We start from the raw sequence: 16055 nt of genomic DNA, 5'->3' as shown, positions 1-16055 counted from the left end.
ATATAAGCATGCTGATTGAGGATTGTTCATCTGTTCATCTAGCCTATTTCCAATCATTTATCCATCAATTGTAAAATATTGTTACAGACGATTCCAATTTTTTGTCTAACTATTTATATCTCTGGCATTGCATTAGTGTTTTTTTTACAAACTTTTTTCTCATCTTATTCTACAGAACAATGCCACGTGCACTATCTCATGTGTGGAGACATTTCACCCCATCAAATGTAGAAGGAAAGGCTGTGTACATTTGCAAAGGAGCTGAAGGACAACAGTCAGCGCTTCTGCAGAGACGTGACGGCCGACTGACACTGAAGAATATTCAAGCAGACAGGAGGCTTGCAGGAGTTGTCTCTGTTGGGAGCAACTTGTGGTCTGGCACAACAGATTGGATACAAGCTTGCAAAGTAAACATGGCTGAAGGTCAGGGAGGAGGGAGCTTCATCTCTCCTGACACCTCTCTCAAGAGCACCAATATGCTCCTCGGAGTCTTACTTCGAGCGTTGCAGCCGCTGGCATCCATGAAGGAGTGGGCCATCCTCTCGTCCTGCTGGAGCGTGCTCTGCTCCGTCATGCTGCAGTCCAAGGAGCTCAGCTTCCGGCTCTTCTCCTGCCTGTAGGACATGGCCGCCTTGTTTATGGCCACCTTCTTCCGACTGTAGAAATACAGGAAGAGAGAAGGGCAGAGAGAGAGGGAAAGAGAAAGAGAGAGTGAGAGGAGGGGGGGGTAATAATAGACAAAGGACGTCAGAAAAGGGGCAGAGTGAGAGGAAGACAGGCAAAGAGATAAGGAAGAAAGGAGAGTAGGATGTGTGAGGAGATGAGAAATTGGACTCAGTAGATTGGAACTAGACAAGGGAGAGAGTGAGATTTGGTGATAGTAGGAGAGTGGGGAAAGGGGGTGGTGGTGGGGTAGTGGGGGGGCAAAAGGAGAAGGAGGACGAGGAGGGGTCTACACTGGAGGATGGGCGCTAGCAATGCTTAATTCCACTTAAGTGATCCTGGGACTACGGAGGGCAAGCAAGGGGAGGATGGCGTCAGGGTGGAGGATGAACAAGGAGTAACTTACGGGTAGTAAGGGTAAGAATAGAAGTCCCTTCTGATTAGCATGAAGGAGGAGGAAAGGAGAGAGACAGAGAGTGAGGAGAAAAAAAAGAGAGGTGACTATGGTTTATCAAGATGGGCATCAGGAGGATAAATGAAGATGCTCAGTGCGTTGGAATGTTCTCAGCTGCACTTTCACGAAGCAGGACAAAGCATAAATGAAGAGAGGGCTTGTTGGACGCCAAAGCTCAGCTGTGGACAAACTCGATTTTTAAACATTCACTAATCTGGGCTTTTTCTTCAAGTTGGAAATAAAAAAACAAAGTTTGGAGGCGTGGAGGAGAGAGAGGTGAGCTTGCCACTCCTCTAATGTTGCTCCTCATCACTTATCTCTCTTAGCTGCTTTTAGAAAGTCACTCTTGAATCAGATGGGTGAGGTTCCATTGTGAGTAATAAATCAAATTCTGATCAGGTTCTTTGTAGACTCACTTATCAGTTCCATGTTGTTCTTTGTACTTTTACGACAGCAAATTAATATCAGTATCGTTGAGAAAGAACTAGAACACAGTGAGACATTCCAAACCACGCATACCACCGAAAACTTTCTCTTAAAACAAATAAACAGAGACATAAACTAATTTGAATGCAGAATGGACGTAACATTAACAAAAGTAAGACTTAAATGTATTAGAACATAATATCAAGGTAACTTTATTGTATTTATAACCTTCTCAGGCCTAAAAGTCACATTTTTTACTTTTTAATACGCTCAGAGAAACACTGAGTTACAATTTTACAGCTTATTTCTTTCTTTCCTTTGGGGGCTCATTGTAATGCAACTTATTGGTTTTCATTTTTGTTTAACTTGAACTTTAAGTAAAATGTAATTATTCTCAGTTTCTCAGACACTTTGACTCTGACTGCAAATGTTGACAGTCCTTCAGCCCGTATCCAGTTGGTGAATGGGACGCAGCGTCTGACATTAAGATTCATCAGAGAGTGAGAGCTGCAAAACTCTGAAAAGAAATGAAGCCAGTATGCAAAACATGTTTAAATAAATATCTCAAAGTTTGAAATCAGTTCAGAGTGGAGTTTTCTGTGCAGAAAGCCCTTTCTTCATTTTTCATTCCTTCCCATTTCCTGCGTTTCGAGCCCCCTGCTGGGATCCTTTGATTTTCGTATTGATCACACAACACATTAACATATAGAGTCGAACTTTGTACACGCAGGGTGACAATATTTTTGTGACTAAATATAAACACTCTGCTCCTGCCTCATGCGGCTGTCTGGCTCTTATTGTGTTTGCCGGATTGGCCCGGTGAATCTTATCAGTCAGCGCCTTCTTCCAGACATCCCCATTCATTCTCCCTCTATTCTCTGTGAGGAAAGAAAAATCCTCGGGGTGGAGGAGTTCCTACATCCAAAAAAATAGAGGCAAAAACAACCTTCCTAACCAATTACTAGACCATCCACTGGCACCTCACAGCTGCTCGCCTCATGTAATTGAGTGGGCAATGGAATAACATGCCCCTTGATGAAATATTTCACACTCAGATGACTGTTCCACCATTGCCCAGCGAGCGGAAGAAGAATACACTGCAGGTGCGATCGACGACTGAGGTAATTTGCAGGTGGAGAGCAGCCAGCGGTCCAAGTGCGAGCGGGCTGCATTTTGAATGTGCTCAGCCAACACGCAGACCTTGAAATTAAAAGATGAGAGGAAACACAAAAGCTTGGCTGAGGCAGCGGTGGAGGAGTTTAGGATTAATGCTCTCCCATCCCACTAACTGATTGTAATTCACTTGCCAAATGCATTCCTCAGTAGACCCTAGCTGCCAAGCGGGATGGGGATAAATTTACTCCCCTGGATGGGATATACACACACAACAAGACTGTGACAAGGTCTAACCCATCTCCCCTCGCCAGGGAGACCGACAAACATCTTCACAGCCACTCACCCCTTCTTCACGATGATGACGATGGCCCCCAGAAGCAGAATGAGGACCACCAGGCCACCGGCACAGGCCCCCAGGATCAGGCCCATGTCCTCTGCATGCTGGGATACCTCCAGGGTCCGCTTCGAGTCCTTACAGGCAGCTGAGAAGGCAGGAAGAGGAGGAGATGGACACAGTGACAGGGTGATTAGTTCTAATTTGCAAAGATGCATCTTCATGCAGTGGTTTGATGTCAATAAATCATTGTCGCACTCATTTGAACAATTACCATAAACAAACACAATTACTGCCAAGAAGACTCGCAGCCTCTGCAGTAGAGTTTTTTTTTTTACCAATTCATGGCACAAAACAACAAGAATATACTGTTCCTATAAAACAAACAGAGCTTTCATCCAAGCGACTAAAATAAAAATGTTTTCTCTCTTACACCCAGTGGAGGTCTTTATGAAGCCATGCGGATTGTTTGGGTTTTATTTGTCCAGATATATGTGCAAAAGACCTCTGCCTCCACCCATCTGAAATGGGGATGAAAAGAGTTGTTTGTGGTGCTCAAACCTGCTCACATAAAAACTCAGCATTGTTATAGCTGGGGAGGGAAGAACCAGGCTTCTCCTCTAGGGGGACTTTTATAGCTGAAGCTAAAAACTGCTTTAGTAGTTTTATATTTCTGTGTTGCGCTGATTAACACGCTGCTCATTCTATCTGCTAAACAAGGACGAAAACAAACAGTATTGTGCAGAAATTAGATGCTAACTGAGCTGCAAATTCAAAGGTAGTTGTTTCTAAAACACTATTTCTCATAACTAGTGCAGTGCCAGGCAGGAATGTACAACTCTTTATATATGCTTTCCTGCTCGCTGTATAAGAACCACAGACAATAAAATCATACCATCCTTGTTTAATTGCAGAATATCGTGTTCTTTTGCGTTTCATTAAATCTCTGTGAATCACATTGAGTTCAATAAATTTGTGTCAAATAGGTGATGAATTGTATCGAATGACATGAGCGGATGTTTCACATGCATCTTTAATGTTCCCGTTGATGGCAGAGCAACGCGATGTGTTACTCATCAGCCTCAGCAATGGAGACTAATAACCAGGAAACAGTCGCCCTCACAGAGCATCAGGCTTCCTTGTTGTCCAGATTGTCCTCCCCGGAGCTCTGTCACCATAATGCAGCTCACTTTGAGGTCTAATTTATAAAACAAACTACCAGTTACAAACACAAAGGGGTTGGCGTTGTAACAGATCCCGACGGAGTCTGTCACAGTAACACCAATGTTGTTATTGCAGAACGCTGACAGCTTAAGGATCTTCACGCTGTGTCATATATCCACAGTGATTCAGTGTTGGAGATCAGGACAGAGGCAGCTCCCACAGGAGAGAGTTTCCAGCTAAAGCCTGTTTATCACCATGCAGAAGCTGCACCACACTCCATCACCAGATGCTGCAAAATACAGCAAAGGGCTTAAATACCATTTCCGTGCACTGTTATCAGCGACATGCGCTTCAACAATAGAGACTTAAAACACATTCGGCGTTGGAGACACTCTGGTAATCTTACCAAACTGATACATTCAGGCGCTCACCCCTATCTATATGACACAGTCTCGGTGCATTGCCACGTCACCTCGCCCGGAGCATGAAATCTCCCTCTCTGTGAATCATCTGGGTTCCCCGTTGAGTTTTATCCAAAGGTGAAACACTGCTACGAAGCATGAATGAGCCGAAGGAGTATTATTACACTTCTGGCAGTATGCTCTTCATTAAGAAGCCATCTCCCTGATGAGAAAACAAATGAGGCAGGGAGTATAACAAAATACAGGGAGATGGAATCATTGAAGGGCCACGGCGAAGTTTGGCAGCTCGGCTGAATTGGACAGTATTTCTATATTTAAACAAAGCAAAGATGCTCCACGGGGGAGTTATTGCTTTTTTTAATGTGTGAGGGTGTGAAAAAAAAAGTCTTTACAGTGAAGCAGAATGCAGAGTTTGGCCTGATGAGCTGTGAACCGGCGGTGACGATAGCTCCTGGCAGACAATAGCCTGACAGACTTGCCGTAATCACAGGAATCACACTGGGTGAGTCATTCGGCTTTACGGGGCCTTGTTTAGATGTTGGCTATCACTGTAAATTAAAAAAAAAGATCCAGCAGTGTGCATGCAGGTAAATTCATCTGTTTTGGTCTGTAATGTACCACTGTGTTGCTTTGGTCACACTGAAAAGAGGACATGGGTATACACAGACTGTCGATTCGATATTACGATTTCCTGGGATTTCTTTTGGTTCTTTTTTTTTTTTTTTTAAATACTGGACCATGGAAAAATGTTGAATCATACCTTCAAATACAACAGTCAAATTCACTTAGAGCTTTACAAGTTTTATTTCAAATATTAACATTAACTTAATGACTGCCGGGCAGCCAATAGAGAAAACAAATAAAAATGTGCCCTATTATTGTATAGCCCCTGTCAACTGCACACAAACTGACAGATTAAGAAATGTAAGCCACCTAGGCTACTTTTAAAGAATAAATAAAAGGTAAATTAAATAGAATGAATAAAAGTTTACGCTTTGAAATGAACAAAAAGTAGGCTATTGTTGTTTGGATGTAGGCGATACAAAGCTAGTGCTTGGGTATGTTTAGATTCTTGTGCAAAAACAAGAGCTGGTCAACATGCTCTGGGGTGATGTTGCTCCCCCCATATATCCCCCCTGTATAAACCAATAAATATGTTTTAAAAAAAAAAAAAAAAAAAATTGATTTGGGAGGCAGCATGGTGATTTAAAATCGTCATTCACAAGAATCGGGATTTGTAACTGAATCGATTTTTTCCCCCATCCCTAATGCACTATGTCACTCCGTGTACTGTATGTAAATTTGGTGCATGAGTAACATTTCACCAGTGCAAAGTCAAATCACAGCCGGCGCCCCCCCCCCCCTGCTGTGGTTCTGTGTTAGCACTCGTGGTACTGTCAATAAAACTAAACCCCTCATTGTTTGCAGTTTCCTTTTTATGAGCCTCACACATACAACATAAAATCTCAAATAAAAGCCATCCAGCAGGAACAGATCCCAACAATCACCTCCGAGCTGCTGGTCAATATTAAGCTACTGTGAATGATAAATCAAGAAACCTGGCACAGCAGAGGATTTACGTTAAATTCCTCAATAGAATCTACATAATCCATACTCACATATATATATGTTGCATGAAGACAATAAAAATGTGTCTTGTTGCAGAATGGAGAACCTTTCAAGATAATTGGATTTGTAATGAACATGTTGCCATTCTTCTGTGTCTTGTGTACGACACATTTCACCTGAGAACAAAAAAAGACCAAACTAAGTCACTCCCAGTGGTGTGGAGAAAAAGAACAAAAACATAAAACCCACAAACACCTGTCCAGCCCAGCGGCGGCTCGGCACTGCACTGAACCCAGCTGCCAGGGGGGGGGGTGGGGGGGACCTCTGTGCCACCTCTGAGGGGACGGCAGGATCATCAGCGTGTCCTCTGGGCCTGCCTCCCACAGCTGTATACACACAACTACAGTACAGAAAAATGGCTTCTATAAATATTCCAGCAACCCACCGCCCCTAATCTACTTATGGGCCACGCTGGCAGACAACAGAACGGCAGGATTCTTTGATGTCATCACACTTCAGATAAGAAAGAGTTCAGGGAGAGAAATCCAATTTAACTGCCACCTTTCTCAAGAGCACTACAAACTTCAGGCGGAATCCAAAGGGGAGGAAGGGGGGGAGCACAACTCCATTTCACCCTCTGTCTGTTTCCTTCTCCCCCATTGTTTGAACTGAGAGCCTTCTATCTGTGTCTGTCTCTCAAGCAAACACTCCTGGTCGCTTCCTCTCTCAGGGAAAAAAAACAAGAAGAATGAAACGCTGCTCTATTGTGGATTTCAAAGCCATCAGAGCCCGAATGGGGGTTTGGCCAAATGTCAGTGTCAGTGATTCAAGAGACACACAGTGAGAGCACGGATGCATGTTTGCTTTCACCTGTCCTCCAGTGTCTCTGCTGAGGAGAGATTGGCTCGAGGGGCTTCCTACCTGCAGCGCCCAAAACAACACCAAGTCCAAATCCAAGCTCTTAAGCAGCAGCCTGATCCAGGATATCTGCCCAAAGTCTCTGACATGCACCACCCAGCTGAAGCCACTGGAACCACGAGAAATTCCTACAGTGGTTATGTTTACATTGAGAATCCCAATTCCACCTATTCCAAAAGATGGGAGGGGTTGGTAGCAGGTTCCAACCTTTTATAGTGCGCTTCCTAATGCGATAATAATACCATTTTATTCATGGGGACACAACACTGTAAGACAACGCTTAACAAAGGAGTCCACGGGGCCACCGCATGAGCAGACAGGTTTAAAACGAGTCCCCATGTACAGCATTATCTTTCTATGCTTATATCAGTAATTACGATCCTTTATAATCTTTCAATCCTGGGCCTCTGCAGCCCTTAGTGAAAAACAGAAGGACATAAAGTAGATCTTCTAATTACAATTGAGTAAAGGGGAAAGCTGTTGAGTTCAAGTTTCACCTGAGAAGGTTGAGATGAAAGTGTTTTATTACTGTCATGAAGCCTGTGAAGCAGATGATATTTTAATAATTATCAGACTTTTCACTTTACTTTACTCAATGGCATCTGTGTGCACTGCTACTTCTGTTTGAAACAGCATTTATTGTTTTGACCACTGGGGGCAGCAAACAAGTGTTGAGCAGCGACTACTGGAAAGCTGAAAGACAATTTGATCTAACCCTAACCCTACAAGCTAGAGTCCTGCACCGGTTAATCCACAATAAAGTTGTGTAACGGATACAAATATATATATATTTATAGAAATTCACTGATATGGGCACAGGTGAAAATCTAACAAACGCTGCAGAGTAGTGGGTGAGATAATTCTTTTTTGAAGAAATCAGACAGTATTTTTAACATCTTAATCAACTTATGTAAAACCTAGTCAGGTACAAGGTTTTGACCACTTCACTTCTGCTCAAATAACGGTCACAATCGTCATCAAACTAGCTACATGCAGTGGCGACAACATGCACAACACCAAAGTCTACTACATTCTGGCCAGTTGGTCCAGATTTTGGTTCGAGGCAACATTCACACCTTGTCTTTTAGTTCGGACTGAGTCTAAGTCTGAGGATGTGGACCAAACAAGGTTAGTGTGACAGCCTCTTTAATTGTTATTACAAATAAAAGGGTTAGAAAATGCTGGTTTCACTTTGTCTCCTTCTGACTTTTACTACGTTCAATATTTGCAATTCTCATAAAGTTGAAGGTCTGCAAATTGCAGTGAGAGAAGACCAACAGCTCTGTGTGCGCTGTAAAACTATACAGCGCTCGATAAAGTGGGTGAGAAAGAGTTTAGGGAGAGTAAGACCACGGGAGAGCCGTCGTGACTGCCACGTTTAAGGTAAACTTATTTATAATTAATTTGACACCTCATTGATGTGAGAGTGATACACGAAGCACCTTAAATGAGAAACAAGAAAATAAAAAAAGGTGTTACCTTTGCGAGCGATTCGAATGCAGTTGATCCTGGTTTCCTGCGAGTAATAGAAAGGCAGAGTTAATGAATCTTGTTTGGCGCCATGAACACATATTGATTAGCATAATGGAAACAAGCACGGCAGTGTAAACCAATCATGTGTTAGTCTGCTGAAATCATCAACCTTGTCTGAAAACATGTTGGCTGTGCACATCAAAGTCACCCAACTCTCTGCTGTGTGACAGAAGAAAATAATTGAAATTTCCCAACACAGAAGACGTCTCCTTGTGATGTGAGAAGACCTCTGCTTCACTTCACCATGTTCAGCCTCACCTGGCTCCCCTGATGGGCTCTGACCCCTCCATCCAAAAAACATCCGCCTCCACCTCGAAGAGAGAGGGGCATGTTACCAAATTAAGATTTAGGGAAGTTAAACCATTATTTATGGGCAATTATGCTAATATGTGCTCTGAGACTGGCGACAGGAACCTTTCCCCTAAAACAGTTGCCAAATTACTTTTTTTAATTGGAAATCCACTTGAAGCGGATTCTCATCTCCTCAGTGACAGATCAGTCATATTTACTCTCACCCAGGGGTTATTGAAGCTGCGGCAGGTTTTATGTCATGTGTCATCTTGTCCTCCGTCAAGGTGAGATTTTGGCCTTTTGGGGCAGAAACGCCGGCGCTTGTCAAAGTCGCAATTAAATGCAACCAAGCATGGACAAGAAGTGGGATTTATAGTATACTGAAGAATCCACATCCATGGGGTGGATTGCAGTCACATTTTATTAAAGAGGATTTCAGCGTTACCACATATGAATCCTTAAATAATAAATTGTAATATGTAATCATATTTTACAGCCTGATAAAAACGCTACAGTTTTGAGTGGTATAACTTAATAATATTTGCAACCTAAATCCTGCCAAGAAGATGAGCAAAATGAGATATGAAATGTTGACTAAATGAATCAATCGCACTAAAATTACCCCACACACCTTCAAAATTGCAACGTGTCATCAAACTGTTCCCCATCTACAAATCCAGCAGACGTGCAGCATCATTAAAGGGATAGTTCACCCGGAAAGGAAAATTCCCTCACCCTTATGCCGATGGGGAGGTGGGTGAAGTGTTCGAGTACACAGACTTAACACAACATGCCTCCATACAGCTCATGTGGTGAAGTGTCCGCAAGCCCGGACATTCAAACTCGACTCCAAACTGCATAATTTCCCCTCTGTTATAAGCCTAAATGTCCACCAGAAGTGGCTAAGCTAGCAGACATAGCATTTCTGACAGTTCCTGAAGGCACCTGGTCATAAGAATCAGCTGACTTTTAGGCTTAAAACTTGCTGTAAATTACGCCGTTTTGAGTCGAATTTGAACATTGCTGGTTTACAGATCGGAGCTTCTTTATTTATTAATTGCTGAGTTCAGACACAGACTGAATCCATTAGCGTTTTGATGTTTTATCATGTTACTTACATTGAGAAGTAACATGAAACAGTTGAGCTGATATAAACTGCTACCAGCAAGTTGTGAAAGTGGAAACAAGCATTGCCAAAAGAAGAGAGACCTTCGACCCGGATCTAGCTGCTAATACAAACAGATAATGATTCAATAATACATTTTGTGATTTTGTGTAATTTGCCAACCTGGAGCTGAATCAAAAACACATCAGAAGCCAATCCTTTCCCTGTCCATGTGCCAGTTTATCCAATAAGTGAAAAACTGGTACGAGTAGCAAGTAACCCCTGATGATGAGTAATGATAATTGTAACAGAGGGCCGAAAGGGAAAATATCAGCCTGCTGTCATTTTTGCTTTTACCGTAATAGATAGCAGCAATCTAGATATTTCCAAAGAGCTAGATGACTCCTGCAGACATGACAGAGAGAAATGTTTGTTTTCTGCTCGTGTGCTTCACAAGAAACTGGCAGCACCAATCATGCATCTTTCAAGCGCCACTGAAGGCAGATCTGCCAAAGCAATTACTGTTTCAATTCAACGGCAGCTCATGGTCCATAGTAAGCCTCTCATTTTTTTTCAGGGTAATTGTCAAAATAATTTGTTTTTTTCTTTCTTTCAGCTAGAGCAGGCCACATCTCATGAAACATGACTATAATTTAGACCGGAGATGAGAATATTGCAGGATAAAAAAAAAGAAAAAAAGTCATCAACATGAATTATAATATTCAGTTGCTTATGTTGGCTCATTTCTGCCTCAGAGAGGCTGTGCCAACAGAGCTTTTAATTTGGTCTCAGGGGAGACTCTTCACAAACGGCTCTCCATGATGAGTAAAAGTGCTCGGCTGATTTCAGATCAAACAGGAGAAATTTAAGTCAGACACGCGGCATGTTGGTCCTGACCCGGGCCAGAGGCTGCCTGCCGGCCTTCCAGGCTCTGGAGGCCCAGCAAGTGGCATCCAGAGGAAACTGGCTGCATCCTGTGATGAGTCAGGTACTGATATTTAGAGGAGAACCTGCAGGCCGGCACATGTGAGCTCTATAAGTGCAGAATGATTTAAGGAACATCAGTTTTCCACTGCTTCTGCCCAGCAACCGCTTTTTCCACAGATTCTTTTCTGATAATTTTACGCCTTACAGACAGTGTTTGATTTTCCTTGAAGAAAAAACTAAAAGACCAGTAAAGTTTTTATATAGAGCTTGAAAATGAGGGAATCTGACAACTGGAAGATTAAAAAAAGACAGGAGTGCACATTGTGATCTGCAACCAATTATCTTCTAAAAGCTGTTAAGATTCATTTGCCGCATTGCTCGTGTGATGTTTTTGAAAGGTTTTCATGGCGAGAGAAAAAAAGTCACTGTTTCTCGTTTTTTTTTTGTTTCATTGAGAATCTATGCAACATTAACAAGTCTGAGATTTACCATGGGGAAACAATCGACCCAAGGCAGTCCGGAAAATGCCTCACATACATCAACCCATTTGGAAATAAATAAAGCCTTGTTTATGCAGAGGGCTGCTTCCTCTTTCCCGCTGCCGCCTGACTTGGCTCGACAAAAATCTAAATTGACTGACAAGGTAGCTAAAAGGAAGAGGCAGCGTGCTCGGGCTCCACAAACAAAAGCCACGTCTGGCATCTTAATGGTTTTTACCCCTCTGAAGTTGCTGGTGGCCTGAAAGTAGATGAGGTAGTTCTTGGTGGGGTCCAAGGGGCTGTTCCAGTAGCCGTTGTAGGTGTGGTTGTCTCCCACGGTGAAGGGGGTGGCCTCGGGCAAACTGCTGGGTGCCAGCTCGGCCGTGTAGTAGTGCGGCATCCCTTTGGCCTGGGCCTCGCTGTGGGAGATTGGCGTCGGGAAGCAGTCCACGGTGCCGATCTCCCTCCTCCTCACCTGACGGGACCTGTCCTCCTCCACCACCACCACCTGGTAGGCACTGCAGAGGACAGAGTGGGCATCAGTACAAAGTCATCTACTGTCATTAGGGTTGCAAAATTCCGGGAATATTCAAAGTTGAACACTGTCCATGGGAATTAACGGGAATTAACTGGAATATACGGGAATTAACAGGAATTAACGGGAGTTAACGGGAATAAACTGGAAATGTTGTGGGTAATTTATACTGACTGTATTTACCTTGTCTTATATACAGTAATAAATATAATCATTTTGTTTTGTCATAGGCTGATTTGAGCCCTGAGGAAACTTTTGGCACTTGACTAAATGCTTCTGCATCTTTGTGGCATTCTTAACATAGGTCTTTGCACAGTATTTGCAAATGTACACAGCCTTTCCTTCTACATTGGATCGGGTGAAATGTCTCCACACATGAGATAGTGCACGTGGCATTGTTCTGTAGAGTAAGATGAGAAAAAAGTTTGTAAAAAAACAATGCAAGAGATATAAATAGTTAGCCAAACAATTGGATTCGTGTGTAAAAATATTTTACAATTGATGGATAAATTAATGGAAATAGGCTAGAGCCTATTCTCAAACTTTTGCAAGCTGGGCCCCCCCAAAGCTGGTTAGGGGTAGTTGGGGCCCCCGAGCTTAACTTCCCATGGAAAGCTTCTGGAAAGTTTCCAGAAATTTACAGGAAACTTTCCGCCCCTTTGCGAACCTAACTGACATTACTGAAAATATTCAGACAACAAACTTTACTCAATTCCACTCCACAGATGGAGTTTCTTGAGTTTCAAACTCAGATTGAAACAGAGTTATATTAGGTTAGATAAAAACACAATTTCTTGTTTGAATTATTTGTAAGAGTGCCTGTGCTTCTAAGGGAAACAAACTAAATTATGTCTCGTATTTATGAAAGCAACTACAATTATGAAATTGGATGATGAAGAACAAACATAATCACAGTTGGAGTGGTGCCTGTTGATGCAAGATAACACAGAATGGAGAATAAAATTGTCATGTAATATAAAACATAAACTCTAAAAAACTGTAATTATATACATTAAAACATGTGAACTACATTAAACTCTATATATAAGGCCATTTTAATAGCTCTCATTTTTGAAATTGCCCCCGTGGAATTCTTATATGAAAAAAAACACATGATCATTTACAACAACTGATTCTCCAGGCATGTTCTGTGCGCTTCAGTCGAGCTTCACTATAATTTGAACACACAGTTGAACAGCTCTTTGTGAAGCAGCAGTGGTGCAGCTTCAGAGTCCAGCAGCAAATCTCTACTTAATGCGCCTCAATTATTGCAGATCCCTTTTACAGTGTCCGGAAGAAAAAGAAAATGCAAACAGTATCACCACAGGCCAAACAGGCAGGTTTAAAACAGACACTTCACTAGTTCATTTCAATAAGAAAGAATCCAACCCTGCACTTTTTGTGTATCTTGCCAACTCATGCTATAATTCTGTAGAGACGTGAGAATTTATGAGCGTCTTTAAAGTCAGATCTCCTTTTCTGTCTGTCTGTCTTTGATAGTAATTCAACACACATTCTACAAAATGTGCCACGTAGCATTTGATGTTCGCTCCAGTTTTGTTTTTCCTCAAAAGACAGTGCTTTCGATGTTTTTTTTCTAAAACCCAGATTTTTGACTGACACTGATGTGTGGCGCTAGACACGGCGGCTGGCATGTGGTGTCGCTCCAAAGCTCTGTGATGTGATGAGTCAGGTTTCAGCATAGAAAGAGTGATAATGGTTAAATATTTATTCATGTTTATATTTAGTTCAGTGAGGACAGTCAGCTGTGGAGTAAATCCTCATGATCACTGCAACTTTGAAACATTTGAAAGTTCTTGTACAACACTGGAATACAACACCTATGTGGCTCTTCATATTCTACTTAAAATGCCATCTGCTGCGCTTCAAGCATTAAGAACCACTGTACCTTCCATTTTGATGGCAGCTATAAATATCACAGCACGGAGGAGCCCTGAATGAATGCTGGCGTAGGAGTGAGGCGTGTATTAGTTGTACCTGACAGGAGCTCCTCTCCCCAGTGCAGGGCGCAGCAGCACGGTGATGGTGCTCTCTGACTCACTCAGCGGCGAGGGGATGTCTTCGTAGTCAAACACCGGAGCTGAGAAAACAATCGGAGCGGAGGGGGGAAACCACGCAGAAGAGTTAAGGCAGAATCAAAGTCGAGTTCAAGTGCAAGAAAAGCAGAATCATTTTTTAAGTGCAGTGTTTATCCTTCCTTCCCGATAAGCTTTGTTTAGATTTGAGGGTGTAAAAAGACAAGTAGCTGCACTTGTGCTTGGCTATTTAAGTAATTCATCCGACATGAGAAGATACAGTGCGCTATCTTTATTCATTACCGGCCCATGTCCCCTGTGGACTGCAGTGTGTGGAGGCCTCCCACATTGACTGATGATGACTCGAAACAGCAGCCAACTACAGAGAAAACAACAGGCCCTTATAATATAATTAGGCTGCACCACCTCAGAAAAGCTCTGGGGACAAAAAGGTTGAGTGTTCCCATCTCTGTTTACAGCAGGGAGTGAATTAACTGGAGTATGTAGAGAGGCAAAAGGCGATCCTCGTACAACGGATGCACTGAAAGGAAAAGGCTCCGGAATGGAAGTGCAAATGCTTCTCCTCGTGAGGCAGGGGCCTTAGTGGTCGTTGTGAAAATCTGCTTGTGTAACCTGTCATCCGAAAAACACTCACAGGCGTTCGCACACGGCAGCTGGGGCCTGCATTATGCATTGTGGTGTCTCTGACATGTTTCAGCAAGTGCATGTTAGGTGGTTAAATCCAGCATGAATTATGAAAGCAGTAATGGTGCCACATTACACTTTCATGCTTGTGACCGAAAGCCGGCCACCCGCTGGGCTTCTCCGACTGCACAGCCAGGAGAGTGCATGTGACACTGTCGGCTGAATTGTATATGTTGGCAGCTGTGAGCCCACACAGAGCTTCCACTAAACTAGGAGGAATGGAAAAAGATGAGTAGAAGGTGGTGGCGAACAGTGGTAGACTGCCCATCGGGAGTACGGGCAGTGGCTTTAGCACAGGGGAGAGTTGTCCATTAACCAACAGATCTGTGGTTTGATCCCCATATCCTCCAGTCTGCTTTCTGAAGTGTAACAGCCCCAAATTACCCCTGACGGCTGTGCTGACAGTGTATGAGTGGTGTGACAGAAAAAGGGCTGCGTTTGGAAGCGTAGTATGTGTGAATGGTTGAATATAACTTGGACTGTAAAGCAATATGGTCAATAAAACTGGAAAATTGCGATATTAATAGCGTCCATGTGTGTAGCCACAGTCCTGAGGTGGTCATTTTGAACGAGTTGATACACCTCTTGCATAAGGAGCCTCACCTGTACGTTGCAGAGCTGCTACTGCCAGCTGCATCTTTTGACTTAAGTGTGTCTTGGATAATGGCCAAGAGTAATAATAATCATCTATTATTGATGAGACAGTCAGTGATTTTTGTTTACCGTCGCTCAGAGCGAAAGAGAGCGGGAGCACCGGAGAACCAACGCCTTTAGCGTAATGTTTCATGAATGTGGCATAATATGTGTAAAACCTACAGCGGTTTGCTGCTAAAATAATTTTGTAATCTGGATTGCATTGCTTTAAGAGGAACAATAATGGCCAAATGTATACCCAGACATAAGAGGGCATATCTCTCCCCCAAGGCTAATGTGCTAACCTGCCATGAGAAGGAAAGAAAGAAATGTATAAAAATGATCCTCCCGTGTATCCGAAGCCACTCAATCCTCAAAATGTAATGGGTTTTTCCTTCGGTGATGCCCCGCTGCGACACAAAATTTCATGGACATCATTTAAGTAGTTTTTGCATAATCCTGCTAACAAATGCACATAAAACTAGTCCTAGCTGTTAAAAAATAGCTTGATAAAATACTAACCATCATTAAAAAAGCGTGTTTTTAATCCACTGGATTTTCACATGGATCCGCAAAGAATGTACACCCTCATTATCACCAACCCCTAAATATGTCTGAATGTTTCCATCAAGATTCACACGTAATTATCTGGGAGATTAACAAAAATCTACCATATCTCGATAAAGTTAAAGAAAATAAAAAATAAAAAAACACTTGCTGGATATGCACCAAAATATAATGTGTT

At 42.7% G+C, this 16055-nt stretch overlaps 1 protein-coding gene across 1 annotated transcript in view; it reads right to left on the bottom strand.

Annotated features, from left to right (window-relative positions):
- Window positions 1-16055, bottom strand: part of ptprua (protein tyrosine phosphatase receptor type Ua) — a 203113-nt gene that overhangs the window by 43131 nt on the left and 143927 nt on the right. Inside the window, exons 11-16 of the mRNA XM_061092754.1 lie at window positions 13935-14037; window positions 11640-11919; window positions 8546-8582; window positions 3003-3141; window positions 1070-1099; window positions 496-656 (exon numbers count right to left, since the gene is read on the bottom strand). Coding sequence (XP_060948737.1) covers window positions 496-656; window positions 1070-1099; window positions 3003-3141; window positions 8546-8582; window positions 11640-11919; window positions 13935-14037 — 750 coding nt within the window. The remainder of the gene's footprint in view (window positions 1-495; window positions 657-1069; window positions 1100-3002; window positions 3142-8545; window positions 8583-11639; window positions 11920-13934; window positions 14038-16055) is intronic.

Source organism: Limanda limanda, chromosome 19 (genome assembly GCF_963576545.1).
Source record: "Limanda limanda chromosome 19, fLimLim1.1, whole genome shotgun sequence".
Classification (NCBI taxonomy): domain Eukaryota; kingdom Metazoa; phylum Chordata; class Actinopteri; order Pleuronectiformes; family Pleuronectidae; genus Limanda; species Limanda limanda.
Note: the sequence above shows the minus strand (reverse complement) of the source record. Positions and strands in the feature narration are given on the sequence as shown.